The 15,142-nt window shown below is 38.0% G+C and overlaps 1 protein-coding gene across 2 annotated transcripts in view; it reads left to right on the top strand.

Moving 5' to 3' along the window:
• The window catches only part of FIG4 (FIG4 phosphoinositide 5-phosphatase), a 150,799-nt gene that overhangs the window by 68,241 nt on the left and 67,416 nt on the right, over nucleotides 1-15,142 (top strand). For both annotated transcript variants that reach the window (XM_069077071.1, XM_069077072.1), the window contains exons 16-18: nucleotides 2,877-3,015; nucleotides 5,164-5,222; nucleotides 5,761-5,908. In XM_069077071.1, coding sequence (XP_068933172.1) covers nucleotides 2,877-3,015; nucleotides 5,164-5,222; nucleotides 5,761-5,908 — 346 coding nt within the window. The remainder of the gene's footprint in view (nucleotides 1-2,876; nucleotides 3,016-5,163; nucleotides 5,223-5,760; nucleotides 5,909-15,142) is intronic.

Below are 15,142 nucleotides of genomic sequence, written 5' to 3'. Positions count from 1 at the left end.
ACTTAATACATAACATAGTGTACTATGTGCTAGGGACATAAGGAAAGGCAAAAATAGTTCCTTCCCTCAAGGAGCTTATGGTCTAATGAGAAAGACCATAAAACAACTAGTATGTATAAATAAACTAAATACAGAGTGGATGGAAGGTAATTTCAGAGGGATTCCACTAAGGGTGATGGGAGTGGGAGCTAGAAAGACCTTTTGCAAAAGTTGAGATTTGAGCGGTTTTGAAGGAACTGAGGGACAACAAAAGATGGAGGTGAGGAGGCAGAGTATTCCAAGTGAAAAGATTGGGAGGAAGGAGACAGAATATTATGTGTGAGTGTAGCTCAATTATAGCTCTAGCAGGATGAGAGTAGTGTAGGAATACTGCAGAGGTAGCAAGGGGTCAAAAGATAAAGAACACTAAATGCTATCCTTTTTATTTTATCCTGGAAGGCATAGGGAGCCACCGGAGCCCAATGAGCAGGGGAGGTGACCTACACTTTAGAAAAATCATTTGGCTGCTGAGTAGAGGAGGGATTTCAGACGGAGAGAGGCTTGAATTGGGGAGACAAGTTAGAAGCCTATTGTAGTAGTCTAATTGAGAAGTGTTGAGGACCTGTAATAGGGTGATGGCTGTTTGACTGTAGACAAGGGGATGTCTTTGAGAGATGCTGTAAAGGTAGGAACAATAGGATTTGACAACAGATTGGATACGTGGAGTGGGTATGAGAGTGGAATGGAGGATGATACTGAAGTTGAGAGTATGCTTGACTAGGAGGATGGTGGTACCCTCAACAGTTATAGGGAACTTTGGAAGAGAGGAAAGTCTGAAGAGAAAGATGATGAGTTCTGATATTGAGTTTGTGATGTCTATGAGACGTTCAGTTTGAGATGTCCGAAAGGAAGATGGTGATTTGAGATTGGAGCTCAGGAGATTAGGGCTAGGTATATCAATCTGAGAATTGTCTGCATTGAGATGATAACAGCCCATGGGATTTGATGAGATCTCGAACAAAGCAAGATTCTACTTAGAGGGAAAAGAAAAGAAAGACAAGGATGGAGCTTGAAGGACAGTTGTCCTAGATGAAGATCCAGCAAAGGAGACAGGGGAGGAGTAGTGAAACAGGTAGGAAGAGAATCAGGAGAGAGCATTGCCACAAAAACCTAGAGGAGAGAAAACATCCAGAAACTGAGGGTGATTGACAATGTCAAAGGCTGCAGAGAGGTCAAGAAGGATAGGTATTGAGAAAAGGTCATTGGATTAGGCAATTAAGAGGTCGCTTGTAACTTTGGAGTTGGAAAGATGCTTTGATTTTTTAGCCAAGAAGGTAAGACTAAAATTGTTCTGTAATTTTAAGGTAGGCAAATTTGTTTGATTAAAAGGAACCCCTTTGCAAAATTTGTATTAAGAAATGGTTAGTCATGTATTTTTTTTGAAAATTAAGTGTAGTTGATTTTTCTTTAGTTTGTAGAATTAAAAATATCCTTTATGATCGAGTTTTCATATTCTCTGGATGCATACCCTAATAAAGTGTGCATGTCTGTGCACCTGCCCTGTCTCTAATATGACAAAAAATCGAGAGATAGCTGTCTCCCACCCCTTAAGAAGAACTGAATATGGTATAAATAACTCCTTGGTGAAACAAGTGATTGTTATCATTTCAAGAATTATGAGACAGAAGCAGAAAAAAAAATCTGACAAGCTTAAGTTTGCAGGGCAAGTAACTGACAGATTTAGGAGAGAGATCATTTAGCTTTTTTTTTTTTTCAGTCCAGTGACTCTTGCCTTGACTTATTTGAGGCAAGGTGAAAATTCATTTGTTATGGCAATTTTAATTTTGTCTGATAATAATGATGATTCTGGTGAGGATGACAAGAATTGGAGCTGTGATTTTATTAATATAGGTAACTCCCAGGTCAGGAATTTCCCTTTTCCAATGCAGGTTAACACCTTTTCTCTAACTTATCTCTTTAGAGAACTGCCTGGAGCACTGAGAGGTTAAGTCTCCTGTTTAGGTTTGGTTAGGACTTGACCACTGGTCTTCCTGGCTTTGGACCAACTTCTCCATCCATTACTACATCCATTACACTGCCTTTCAGAAAAACAAAAACCAAAATATGAAACCAGGTCTATGCTTTCATTTGTTCAGGAAACTTTCAGTGAAGAAAACTCTCTCTTCCAATTTGAGTCACCACCTACCTTCTCTGCAACTTTACAGACTTAGAAAGTTGATGAGGGCAATGAGGAGTTAACTGATTTGGGTTGTTTCACATAGCCCCTAGGTGTCAGTGAGGACTTGAACCCAGGTATTTCTGGCTCCAAATACCCAGGTATTTCTGACTCTGGCTTGCTATTTATGATGCTCTGCTGGCAGTGCACACTGATGCAGTATTTTAAGATTTTCCAAACATTTTCCTCATTTTCCCTTGAGGTACTTAGTCTCTAAAGTTAGAGATTTTGGGGGAATAGCTCTTTACAATTCCATGAAAAACACAATCAATATTTTTTTCATGATTTCTTCTAATGGGTATAAATCACTTACCTCTGGCCTGATTCAACAGTCTCAGATATGTTCCCTCATTAAGCTTGTTTGAAAATGAAACTCCATTTTTTCTGTATGATCTGGGAGATGATGGGCAGAGAGAGGTAGGAGGGAAGCAATATTTTTGAGTTAAATTTCTGTTTTCATCAAAAACCTGCTGATTGTTTTTTGTGAAGGTTTTTTTGAGTGTTTGTTTATCAATTTTTGAAGTTTATTCTTTTGAGCTACAAGTTTCATGGACACATAGCTGTATCCACACATACTCTCTATATTCATTTTATCTGTAAAAACATCTCCATGTTGTGTCAATGTGATTGATTTCTTAAAATACATATTTTTGCTTTTTAGATGCTGATAGACAAGATTCCATTAATTTGTTTCTGGGAGTATTCCATCCCACTGAAGGCAAACCTCATCTCTGGGAACTCCCAACAGATTTTTACTTACATCATAAAAACACCATGAGACTTTCACAGACAAGAAGAAGGTATTTTCCCCCCCTCAGTCCACTGCAAAAACTCAAAATGTGTATTTTATTTTGAATGAGAGACTTGATGCCTTTCTCTTTGAAAAAAAAATACACAAAGTAAGTTACTTAATCCTATCACAGTTACTTGTGAAAGAAAGTTATAGAATTAACATTGATATGAAAATGAAACTTAAGGTAATTTGGGCCTGGCATGAATAGAGGCTATATAAAATTCATAGGATCTTAGATTTAGGACTGCAAGGAACCTGAAAGGTCATCTACTCCAATAACCCCTTCATTTTATGGATGAAGAAAGTGACTGCCAGAGAAGTGAACTGATTTGCAAAAGTCACATGATTATAAATGGCAGAGCCCAGAATTGAGCCCATGTGGTAAATATCAGAACTAGGACTGAGCCTAGTTCCTTTGATTGTCATTCCTTCCTCTGTACCACACTACCTCTTTATTAAGTGAACAATATTTCATTCAACCTAAAACCCAAACATGATTCTGAAAAGTCCAATTGAGTGTAAATTTTATTTTTTCTAGAGGAACTTCTCCATATTGGATGTGGTTATAGAGGACCTAAATCCTCAAGGTCCAAACTAGGAAAGGAATTAGTCAGAAAAGACTTGTGTTATAGTCACTAGTTTATAGTTTAATATAGTTTTTAAGCTTTTCTTTTTTTTTTTGGAGGGCAATTGGGGTTAAGTGACTTGCCCAAAGTCACATGGCTAGTAATTATGTCAAGTGTCTGAGGCTAGATTTGAACTCAGGTCCTCTTTGACTCCAGGGCCAGTGCTCTATTGACTGTGCCACCTAGCTGCCCCAAAATTTACTTTTTTTTTTTTTTTTGCTTTTTGGAGGGGCATTTGGGGTAAAGTGACTTGCCCAAGGTCAAGTCAAGTGTCTGAGGCCGGATTTGAACTCAGGTCCTCCTGACTCCAGGGCCAGTGCTCTATTCACTGCGCCACCTAGCCACCTGTTCTTACATTTTTCAATGAAGCACACAGACACAATAATTAAGCCTTTGTTGAAATTGTTGAGTACAAATATTTTACATAACTTTCTTATTATTGGGATGTTGAGGGCTTAGCCATGAGTGTATACATTTAGAAATTTAATGATTATTTCTGTGATAGACAACCCATTTTCAATAACAGGGAAACAGTAATAGCAAATAAGTAAATGATCACTTCTGTTTAGGTTTAGAACATATTTTGGAGGTGACATTTTAATATGGTGGCTTGTGATGTTGTGGGCAGTTAAAAAATAGTGAAATCACCACGAAGTTACAACTCAAGAGGTAGCAAGTTGTACAGAATCTTCATTCTTTATTGCTTTCAAAACTCTCCGTTTCCCTCTGAACATTAATAGAACCCAATATGAGCTTAAATTAAATTGCGTGGTTCACATCTTTTAAAGTGTAGAGTTACCTTTTTTTTGTTGGAATAAAATAAGCAAAATTTTTGTTGAAAGAAAATAAACAAAAATTAGTTAATTGTATCAGAATAGGATTTCATAATCTAAGCACTTAATAATGCTTAAAAATGAGATGCAGTTAAGACAATCTACTTTTGAACTTGGCTAACAATTTAGCTGGTTGACTAACAACTTTACCTTTCTCTTCTAAAATTGCCATTTGCTGCATGTGCCTGTAACTGATTTTCCCATGCATAAGAGTGTACTAAAAAATTAAAGGTATAAAAGAAATAAGGAGAGCATATAATTAAATTAACATGACCTTAAACAGTTTGGGAAAAGTACCTTTAATTTGTGTGGCACTTTGGAAAGTGCTTTCATCTCTTATTAATTATAGTAGTACTATGAGGAAACTGTGGTACACAGAGAAAATAGATTGCCTCAAATCACACAATGAATTCACAGAAGAGCTAGTATTAAGAGCAAGTATCCTGGCTCCCTAACCCAAACGTTCAAAAGGACAATAAGTATCACAACTTTCTAATTCATAGTTGTATAAGACAGATTGGAGGCAACTTTGTTTGGACCTTTTTGGTTTGAGCACAAAATAATATCCTATAAGGGTCCTAAAAATTAGCCAGTAAGGTAAATTGACTTGGCAATTACAGGAAATCCCTTCTACCCACTAATTGTGCAAAGCATGTTTACAATTGGGCCATAAATTTTCTTTTTTCTCTTTTATAGCTATACGGACTGGTTAACCCCAGGGGTAATAAATCATTTGCCACTGCCTTATGATGAAGGTAGGTGCTTTATTTTTCTTTTCCCTTAAAAGGCATTAGAAATATGGTAATATGCTTGAAGCATTCATGTTTTTAATGTGTGTGGGTTTTCTTTTTTTTTTTTTTTTAATCAACACCTGTGCTTTAATTGGTTTAAATCAGTGTGGAAACTTGTTCTATTGATGCAGAGAAGCAACTCATCTGGAACTAACAGTCTTTAGAGAGTTTCCTGGGGGCACCGAGGAGTTGTGACTTGGTCATGGTCACATAGCCAGTATGTGTCAGAGACAGGATGTAAATCTAGATTTTCCAAGTACAAGGCTGGCCCTCTATCCACTATGTAATGTTGCTTGTCTCGTGAGACTTTTGAAGAACCATTTTTGTCCAGGGTCAGAAGTAGCCGAATTGGGATTAAAGCTAACATCCTTTGACCCCCAAATCCAAATTTTTTTCCCCCTACCGGATTGCCTCTTTGATATAAGGAATGCAAGGAAGTGATGTAATTTTATTTCTAATGGTTTGTTACTTATAAAAAAATAACAGAAAATATCCCTTATAGTAACCTGTGTGGAAAACAGAAAGAAGTTGATAGTGAAAAAATTTCACAAGTATGAAGAAGAAATTGATATCCATAGTGAGTTCTTTCGACCTTATGAATTAAGTAGTTTCGATGACACCTTTTGCTTGGCCATGACAAGTTCAGCAAGGTAGGTGAAATAGTTGAGTTTTATGACTTCACTTTATACATTGCATGTTCTTGCTAAGCTGAGCCTACATCACAAAATTATAGAATCTTGAGTTGTGAGGGGCCTGCGAGTTCATCTAATTCAACTATATATCTCTACTGAAATTCCTTCTACAATATCTCTCACAGGTTGATTTCCAGCCTCTGTTTACATACATTCTATGATCAAGAGAGCTCATTTCTTCACAGGGCAATTTCATCCATTATTAGGAAGTTTAGGTCATTAGAATGTTTTGCTTTATAATAAGCAAAATCAGAACCTCATGACGATTATTCATAGTTTTATCCATAACACAAAATAACCTTATAAGATCTTCCAATATTTGAAGGCAGTTGTCATGTCTCTACTCTCTTTTCTACAGGATGACCTCCCCCACCCAATTCCTTCAACAGTTTCATGTTACTATGTCTTCTATATAATTAATAAATGTTGTATTGCATTTCTAGACCTTTCACCCTCCTGCTTGCCATCCTCAGTCTAGTTTTATCCTGTTTAATGATGCCTCCATTAAAAATGGTATCTACAATTGGATGTAGCACCGTGTATGAACAAGAATCATAAAGTATGAGGAGGAACAGAATGGTTAAGACCTATTCTGATGGAGGGTGTACCCATAACAGTAAAATCACAAATTCACCAAACTACTTTAGGTATGACATAGTGCCAGTGAAGAATATCCTCTATTACTCATATTAAGTCTTTAGCCTTCCTCTTTTCCAATCCAAAATTATTTTACTTATCTTTTGTATTTACTTACGTGTGCATATGCTGTTTACTCCCCATACAATGTAAGCTCTTTGAGTATAAGGATTGATTTATTTTAGCTTTGTATATCTGGCATACTGCCTGGCACGGGTTCTTAATATATACATATTTGTTGATTTGAAGTGAAATTGGGACTTCTCTTCCTTACAAGTCATTGTTAGTAATGTGTTTTAGCCTACAGTTACCCATGTGCTTATCTAGTGCTTTTTAGGTGATTTGAAATTTTAATTTTTTGGAAACTATGGTATTCTTACAATATTACTGGAAATATATTGGTGATTTTATTTTAGGGTGAAGTTAAGTTTCATTAAAAGCATTACACAATTTCACAGAGTCAATCCAACCCATTCTCCTTCTGTTCAATTCTTCACCATGTTTATTAGCCTTTCGGTGTTTGTGTCTAAGTTATACATAATGAATATCAATCTACCTGTGTATCCTCACTAGACAATAGGCATTTTTTCATCCACTTGGTGCTTCTTATCTGGAAAGTTAGATTGAACTCGTCAGTGATTACACATATCTTTTAGGAGGCTTTGCACTATTCTAGGATTTGATGAAATTAATACAATATCATTTGCAAACAGGAGCATCTCAATACAAGGAATCCTTTTTCCACTTGAATTCTGATTTGGACATTCTTCAGTGGCAAACCCCTTTGGGTGAACAAAGTCCTCCCTATTGTTGTTTTTTGATTCACTTGATGCAAATCAGAGTCATTGCCCATAATTACTTCTGCTGTCTGATTTTGACACGCAAAAACCATTTATTTCAGTAGAGATGTCATTGCCAAACAGAGATACAGCAGCCAAGAGCAACACCAATTTCAAGTATAAATTGTCTGAAAAATCTTACAAAGGAAGATGATGGAAGATTATGAACAGTGTGGCCTCAAGGAACCATAGAGAAGCAGTGGGGAGTGGGGCAACAAATTAATAGAAAGTTCATCTAAATCAACCTAAGGCCATTTAAGATAAAGCCTAATGGAGGACTCCACAAAGACAAAATGGAAAACACCTGTTAAGATTTCTGTAAAAAACTCTTTTTCCTACTTTGGTGATGGTGGAATTTGCACTCTAACATCACAGTTCCTCCTTCCTGAGGTAGTAAAAATGGCACTAAGGAAAACAGATTTAGGAAAGGCAGTTAAAATAGGCCATGAATAAACACTGGCAGGCTGTATTGGAAGTGACACAATTTGGGGGTACTAATGGATCATTATAAAAATAAAAAAATAATAATGTAGTTAAAATTTAAATGAGCAAAAACTGATTCCAGAATTCTTATCTTTTGTAAACCAAAAACAATGTCACATTATCTCCTTGCAAAAATCTTGATTTAAATGTTTTTTAAATGCCTAGCCCAAGGAATTATTTTCTTGGAAATACTTTCTTGTACCTTATCTAGAAACTTTAGGTCTCGTTTCAGTAAAAAGAAATTAGCCCTTGGTAAAAGGGGAAAGTGTTGTCTTTAGTTTATCAAAGTAAATCATAAATCATAACATTTTCTTCTTTTAACAGTATGAGTTACTACAGTATCTCAGTGAACTAACCTCTGTGTAAGAAGGTAAATTGTGACTTTTCAGTTCACGTTGTGAACTGTTCCTTTTGTAATTATGTTAACTTATCTGAGTGACTCAGGAAGACTTTAGAAAAATGTATATTATAAAACTGAACATTTTAGGATTGTGTCACTGGGTTTTATGATGTGTGCATGTGTCTTTTAAACTGGCAACTACTCTTAACACACAACTCTGCATTGTTTACTGAAATAACACAGTTATATTATGCTATTAGGATAATGAGATCTTTTCTTCACAATCATCCTGTACTGTAGTTAGTACAGGACTATTATCCCTATTTTACAGATGATAAAATTAGGGTTAGAAAGACTGAGTTACATGATCTTATCTTATCACCCTTTTTATCCAGTATCCTTCCATTCTCTTTGAAAATCTTTGGGAAAGCTGCCTATTTGGTGTCTCTACTTCTCCTCTCACTCACTTTTAAATTCTATTACCTTTTGACTATCATTCAACTAAAACTGCCCTCTCTAAAAATCATCAGTGATCTTTTAATTGCCATATCTAATCACCTCTTCTTAATTCTCATCCTTCTTGACTTCTATGCAGTAGTCTTTAGAACTGTCAGTCACCATTTTATTAATATTTTTTCTTTGCTAATTTTCATTCTTTCTTTGTTCTCCTCTTACCTAACTGACTCTCCTCCTCATTCTCCTTTACTACATCTTCCTCCACCTGATGCCCACTAACTGTGAATTCCCCAAGGCTTTGTATTGCAGCCTCTTTTCTTCTTCTGTGCTATAATACTTGTTGATCTTATACACTTGGATAGGTTCAGTTATTATCTCTATGCAAATTATTCCCATTCCTGTGCATCCCCAATCTAATCTTTCTCTCGAGCTCTAATTCCTGTATTACCATTTGCTTTTTGAACATCTCAAACTGGATTGTCCTGTAGGTATCTCAGACTCAACATGTCCAAAACAACCATAATCTTTACTCTTTAAATGATCTCTCTTCTGTATTACTTGTCCAGGGCACCATCATCCTCTGAGTCACTCAAGTTGATGCCATCTTTTGATTCCTCACTCTCACCCCCATTTCTAATCTATTGTCAGTTCTTACTGTTTCTACCTTCACACCATGTCTTATACACATTCTTTTCACTCCTCTCAAGCAGCCACCACTTTAATACAGGCCCTCATCATTTCTCATCTAGACCATTGCAATAGCCTTCTAATTGGTCTCCCTGCCTTAAATGTCTCTTCACTCCCATCCTTCCTTGACTCATCTGCCAAAGTAAATTTCTTAAAATGTAGGTCTGATCTTGTTACATTCCTACTCAATGAACTCTTGTGGCTGCCTATTACATCCAAGATCAAATATAAAATCCCTTGCTTGCTGTTTAAAGGCTTTTACAACCTGGCCCCTTCCTAGCTTCCCATTTTTCTTATACTTCATTCCGCTATTCCATGAACTCTGGGATGTGTCTACCCTGGCCTACTTCCTTTTCCTAATACACAAGACTTTTCCAACTCTGTTCCTTTACACTGGTGGTCTCCCATGCCTGGAGATGCTCTACCAACTCATCTTAGCCTCTTAGCTTCTGGTTCATCCAAGACTCAGTTCTAATCTCACCCAAAGGCAAGAGGCCTTTCTTAGTTCATCTTTCTCCAGTGCCTTCCCTATTAAATTCCCTTCAGACTTCTCTTCTCTTCTGAATATTGTTTGTATGTACATAGTTACTTAGATTTTGTCTTTCCCATTAAACTGTGGACTCCTTGAAGACAGGGCTATTTTTGTCTTTCTTTATATCCCTAGCACATAGCATACTGCCTGGCATGTATAAGTGCTTAATAAATGCTTGCATCATCAGGCCAGTACCTAGCCCTCTACTTTGGAAGTAGGCCACGCGCTGGACAATTGAAGTCTCTGCCTCATTGGCTCTCCAGTCTTCCTGCCTACTCACATTACATCCTCCCATCACAGTTCCAGCATTGCCAAAGTAGGAGGGCTTTATATCAGGAGAACAGGCTCTGTTATACCCCTTACTGCTACCTCTGGGAAGTCTGGCATTGTTTCTCGGACTCCAGCTGTATCCCCCACCCACTGAGTCCTTTGAAGTCCATTCTTACCCCTCCTTCCAGTATGTATATTGTCTGATTAGATGAAGATTTCCACTAGGCCAGTCAAGCTACTTGGAGCTCCACTAATTGGTCTTAAAAACTCCTCACTCAAACCCTTCTTAAAGATCATAAGATTGGCAGAGCCAAGATGGCAGAGTAAAAGCAGGAATGTGCTTGAGCTCCTGCTCCAACCACCTCTAATACCTGTAAAATATGACTCTAAACAAATTTTAGAGCTACAGAACTCACAAAGTGACAGAAACAAATCTCTTGCCGAAGGCAGACTGGCAGGCTGACAGGAAGGGTCTATCACATCATTCTGGGAGCTGACCACAGTCCTGTGTGAACCACATAGGCCCAGACCTGGGGTGGCCTGGACTAGGGGCACAGGCTGGTGGGAGCAGACTTCAGGAGAGTGAATTACTGGCAGCTGTGGTGGTTTCCAGACTTCTTGACCCATAAATGCCAAAGAGAAAGTAAAAGATCAGTGGATCTTTTGTTGATCCAGGATAAGAGAAGAACGTGGTCTAGGCCCGCCCTGGGGTGGCAGAGGTAGCAGTAGCTGCAGCTGCTACTGTGTGGCTGCATACAGAGCTCCTAGCCTGAATATTGTAGGGGGACCAAGCTACCATTCAGAGGGTAATCACTCTTGCTTTGACCTACTTGGATCTGGGTCATAGTCTTGGGCGGTGGTCCTGGGATCCTGGTGTGCCAGAGCTTGTGGTGGCTTTAGAGAAGGCACCCTACTCAGACCTTTGACAATAGCTCTGACAACATTTGTGAAAACCCCAGCAATTTGGGACACAGCTCTCTCCAATCTGGAAGCAGAGTGCTACTGTGTCAAAAAACTCAAAAGTCAAGTAATTGCCCGGCAAGATGAGCAAACAGAGGAAGTGCAATCAGACTATAGAATCTTTTTTGGGGGACAACAAGGATCATGGAACCAGAAGAAGACAGCAAAGTCAAAACTCTTGCATTAAAAGCTTCCAAGAAAAATATGAATTGGTCGCAAGCCATGGAGGAGTTCAAGAAGGATTTTGGAAATCAAGTAAGAGAAGTGGAGGAAAAATTGGGAAGAGAAATGTAAATCCTTCAAGAAAATCATGAAAAGTAAGTCAATAGCCTGATTGAAGAAAATATCACCTTAAAAAATAGACTAACTCAAATGGCAAAAGAGGCTCAAAAAGCCAATGAGGAGAAGAATGCTTTAAAAAACTGATTGACCAGATGGAAAAGGAATTTTAAAAACTCACTGAAGAGAATAATTCCTTCAAAATTAGATTGCAGCAAATGGAAGCCAATGACTTTATGAGAAATCAAGATAATATAAAACAGATCCAAACAAATGAAAAAAATAGAAAGCAATGTGAAATATCTCATTGGAAAAACCCCTGGCCTGGAAACTAGATCCAGGGGAGATAATTTAAAAATCATTGGGCTACCTGAAAGCCATAATCAAAAAAAAGAGACTAGAAATTATCCTTCAAGAAATTCTCAATGAAAATTGCCCTGATATTCTAGAAACAGAGGGAAAAATAGAAATTGAAACAATTCACTGGGCAGAGCCAAGATGGCAGCATAGAAGCAGGAAAACTCCATGTGCTCCCCCCATAACCACCTCAGAGACTTATAAAAAGGACTCTAAACAAACTTTGGGGCTACAGAAACTACAAAGTGACAGAGAGAAACAAATCTCCCAGTACTAAGGTAGGTTGGCAGACTGGCAGGAAGGGTCCATTGCAGCATGCTGGGAGCAGAGCCTAGCCACACATGAGCCTGTGGTTTTAGCCCTAGGATGGCCACAACCAGCCACAGCTGGAGGGACTTTGGGATAGTGTATCACCAGCAGCTATGGAGGTTTCCAGAATTATCAACCCATAAATGCCAAAGACAAAGTGAGAGGTCAGTGTGGACTTTGGGAACAGGGGGTCCGGAAGTGTAGTCTGGCCTCTGCCCCTGGAAGGAGAAGCGGCTGAGGTGCAGTGGCCACTGCCACAAGGCTGCTTCAGAGCTCCTGGCCTGCAGATTGAAGGGGGAACAAGTGACCAGTCTAAGGGATAATTGCTCTTGCTTTAACCTGCTTGGATCTGGATTGCAGTCTAGGGTAGAGGTCCTGGGATGTGTGAAAAGGTGCCAGAGCTGGTGGAGGCTTCAGAGAGGGCACCAAACTAATACCTTCATTAGCTGAGAAAACCCAGCCATTTGGGACAAAGTTCTCCTCTCTGGAAGCAGAATTCTACTGTGGCAAAAAGCTCAAAATCAAGTAATTTATTGGCAACATGAGCAAGGAAAGGAAGCAAAGAAAACAGAGCAAACCAACTTTACACTCCTATTTTGGGGACAAAAATGATCAAAGCATGGAACAGGAGGAAGACAACAAAGTCAAAACTCCAGTACCAAAAGCTTCCAAGAAAAATATAAATTGGTTACAGGCCGTAGAGGAGCTTAAGAAGGATTTTGAAAACCAAAGAAGAGAAGTGGTGGAAAAATTGGGAAGAGAAATGAGAATGACACAAGAAAATCATGAAAAGAGAGTCAACAACCTGACTGAAGAAAATAACACCTTAAAAATCGACAAACTCAAATGGCAAAAGAGGCTCAAAAAGCCAATGAGGAGAAGAATGCCTTAAAAAGCCGAATTTGCCAGATGGAAAAAGAATCTCAAAAGCTCACTGAAGAGAATCATTCCTTCAGAATTAGATTGCAGCAAATGGAAGCCAATGACTTTATGAGAAATCAAGATACTATTAAACAGATCCAAACAAATGAAAAAATAGAAGGCAATGTGAAATATCTCATTGGAAAAACCACTGACCTGGAAAATAGATCTAGGACAGATCATTTTAAAATTATTGGACTACCTGAAGGCCATGATCAAAAAAAGAACCTAGAAATCGTCCTTCAAGAAATTCTCAAGGAAAATTGCCCCGATGTTTTAGAACCAGAGGGCAAAATAAAGGTTGAAAGAATCCACCGATCACCTGCTGAAAAAGATCCCCAAAAGAAAACTCCTAGGAATATTATAGCCAGGTTCTGGAGTTCCCAGATCAAGGAGAAAATATTACAAGCAGCCAAGAAGAAACAATTAGAATATTGTGGAGACACAATCAGGATAACACAAGACCTAGTAGCTTCTACACTGAGGGATTGAAGGACTTAGAACATGATATTCTGGAGGTGAAAGGAGCTGGGATTAAAACCAAGAATCACATACCCAGCAAAACTGAGTATCATGTTTCAGGGGAAAATGTGGTCATTCAATGAAACACAGGACTTTCAAGCATTCTTTTTTTTTAAGCAATTGAGGTTAAGTAACTTGCTCAAGGTTACACGGCCAGTTATTTTGTGTGGGTGCCAAGTATCTGAGGCCAGAACTGATTCTGGGTCTCCTGACGCTGGGGCTGGCGCTCTTACTGTGCCACCTGGCTGCCCCTACTTTCAAGCATTCTTGATGAAAAAACCAGAGCTGGATAGAAAATTTGACTTTCAAATACGAGAAGCTTGAGAAGGTAAACAGGAAAAACTTATCAAAGTTGAAGTATTTAAATTCCTACATGGAAAAACGATAATTATAACTCATGAGACTTTTCTCAGTGTGAGGATAGTTGAAGGGAATATATATATATATATATATATATATATATATATATGTATACACACACACATATACACACATATATATGTATGTATATATAGGAGGGTTATGTGTTTATAAATATATGTCAGTGGTGTATATGTGTGTACATGTATACATTGAGGGCACAGGATCAGTTGAATATGAAGGAATGATATCTAAAAAATAAAATTAAAAGGTGAGAGAGGAATATATTGGGAGAAAGAGAAAGGGAGAGATAGAATAGGGTAAATTGTCTCATATAAAAGAGGCAAGAGAATGTTATAATGGAGGGGAAGAGCAGGAAGGTGAAAGGGAATGAGTCAACTCTCATTGAATTTGCCTTAAGAAGGGAATAAGGTACGCACTCAATTGGGTATCTTACCCTACAGGAAAGTAGGGGGGAAGGGAATGAGAGGGGGGATGATGGAGGGGAGGGCAGTTTCGGGGGGAGGGAAGTTAGAAGCACACATTTTTTAAAAGGGACAGGGTCAAAGTAGAAAATAGAATAAGTCGGATGCGTGATAGGATGGAGCGAAATATAGTTAGTCTTTCACAATGTAACTGCTATGGAAACGTTTTGCATAATTACACATTTACAACCTATATTGAATTGCTTGTCTTCCCAGTGGGGGTGAGTGAGGAGGGAACCAGGGAAAGAATCTGGAAATCAAAGTTTTAAAAACAAATGTTAAAAAATTTGTTTTTTACATGCAACGGGGAAATAAGAATACAGGCACTGGGGTATAGAAATCCATCTTGCCCTACTAGAAAGTTAGGGGGCATGGGGAGTATATATGAGAGAACAGACTGGGGGAAGGGGCGTTCAGTAGGATCACTATCTTGGGATGGGGTGGTGGGGAAAAATGGAGACAAAATTTGTCACTCAAAATCTTAAGGAAATGAATGTTGAAAACTAAAAGTAAATTGAAAAAAATTAAGAAACATTTTAAAAAGAGTTACTACCGTAATTATGATGGATTGAAGTATTTAAAATAAAATTTCTTATGGATAAAAAAAAATTAAAAGATCATAGTTCCAGAATTGGAAGGAATCACAGAGGTCATCTGATCTAACCTTTCTTTTCACAGATAAGGAAATAGAGACCAACAATGACTAAGTGACTTGCCCATGTAGATTATATTGGTAGCAAATGACAGAAGTGGATT

This window comes from Petaurus breviceps, unplaced genomic scaffold (genome assembly GCF_028583685.1).
Source record: "Petaurus breviceps papuanus isolate PSGF00001 unplaced genomic scaffold, PetGlider_PUasm1.0 90977, whole genome shotgun sequence".
Lineage (NCBI taxonomy): Eukaryota > Metazoa > Chordata > Mammalia > Diprotodontia > Petauridae > Petaurus > Petaurus breviceps.
The sequence above is the reverse complement of the archived record's forward strand: the minus strand, read 5'-3'. Positions and strand labels throughout refer to the sequence as shown.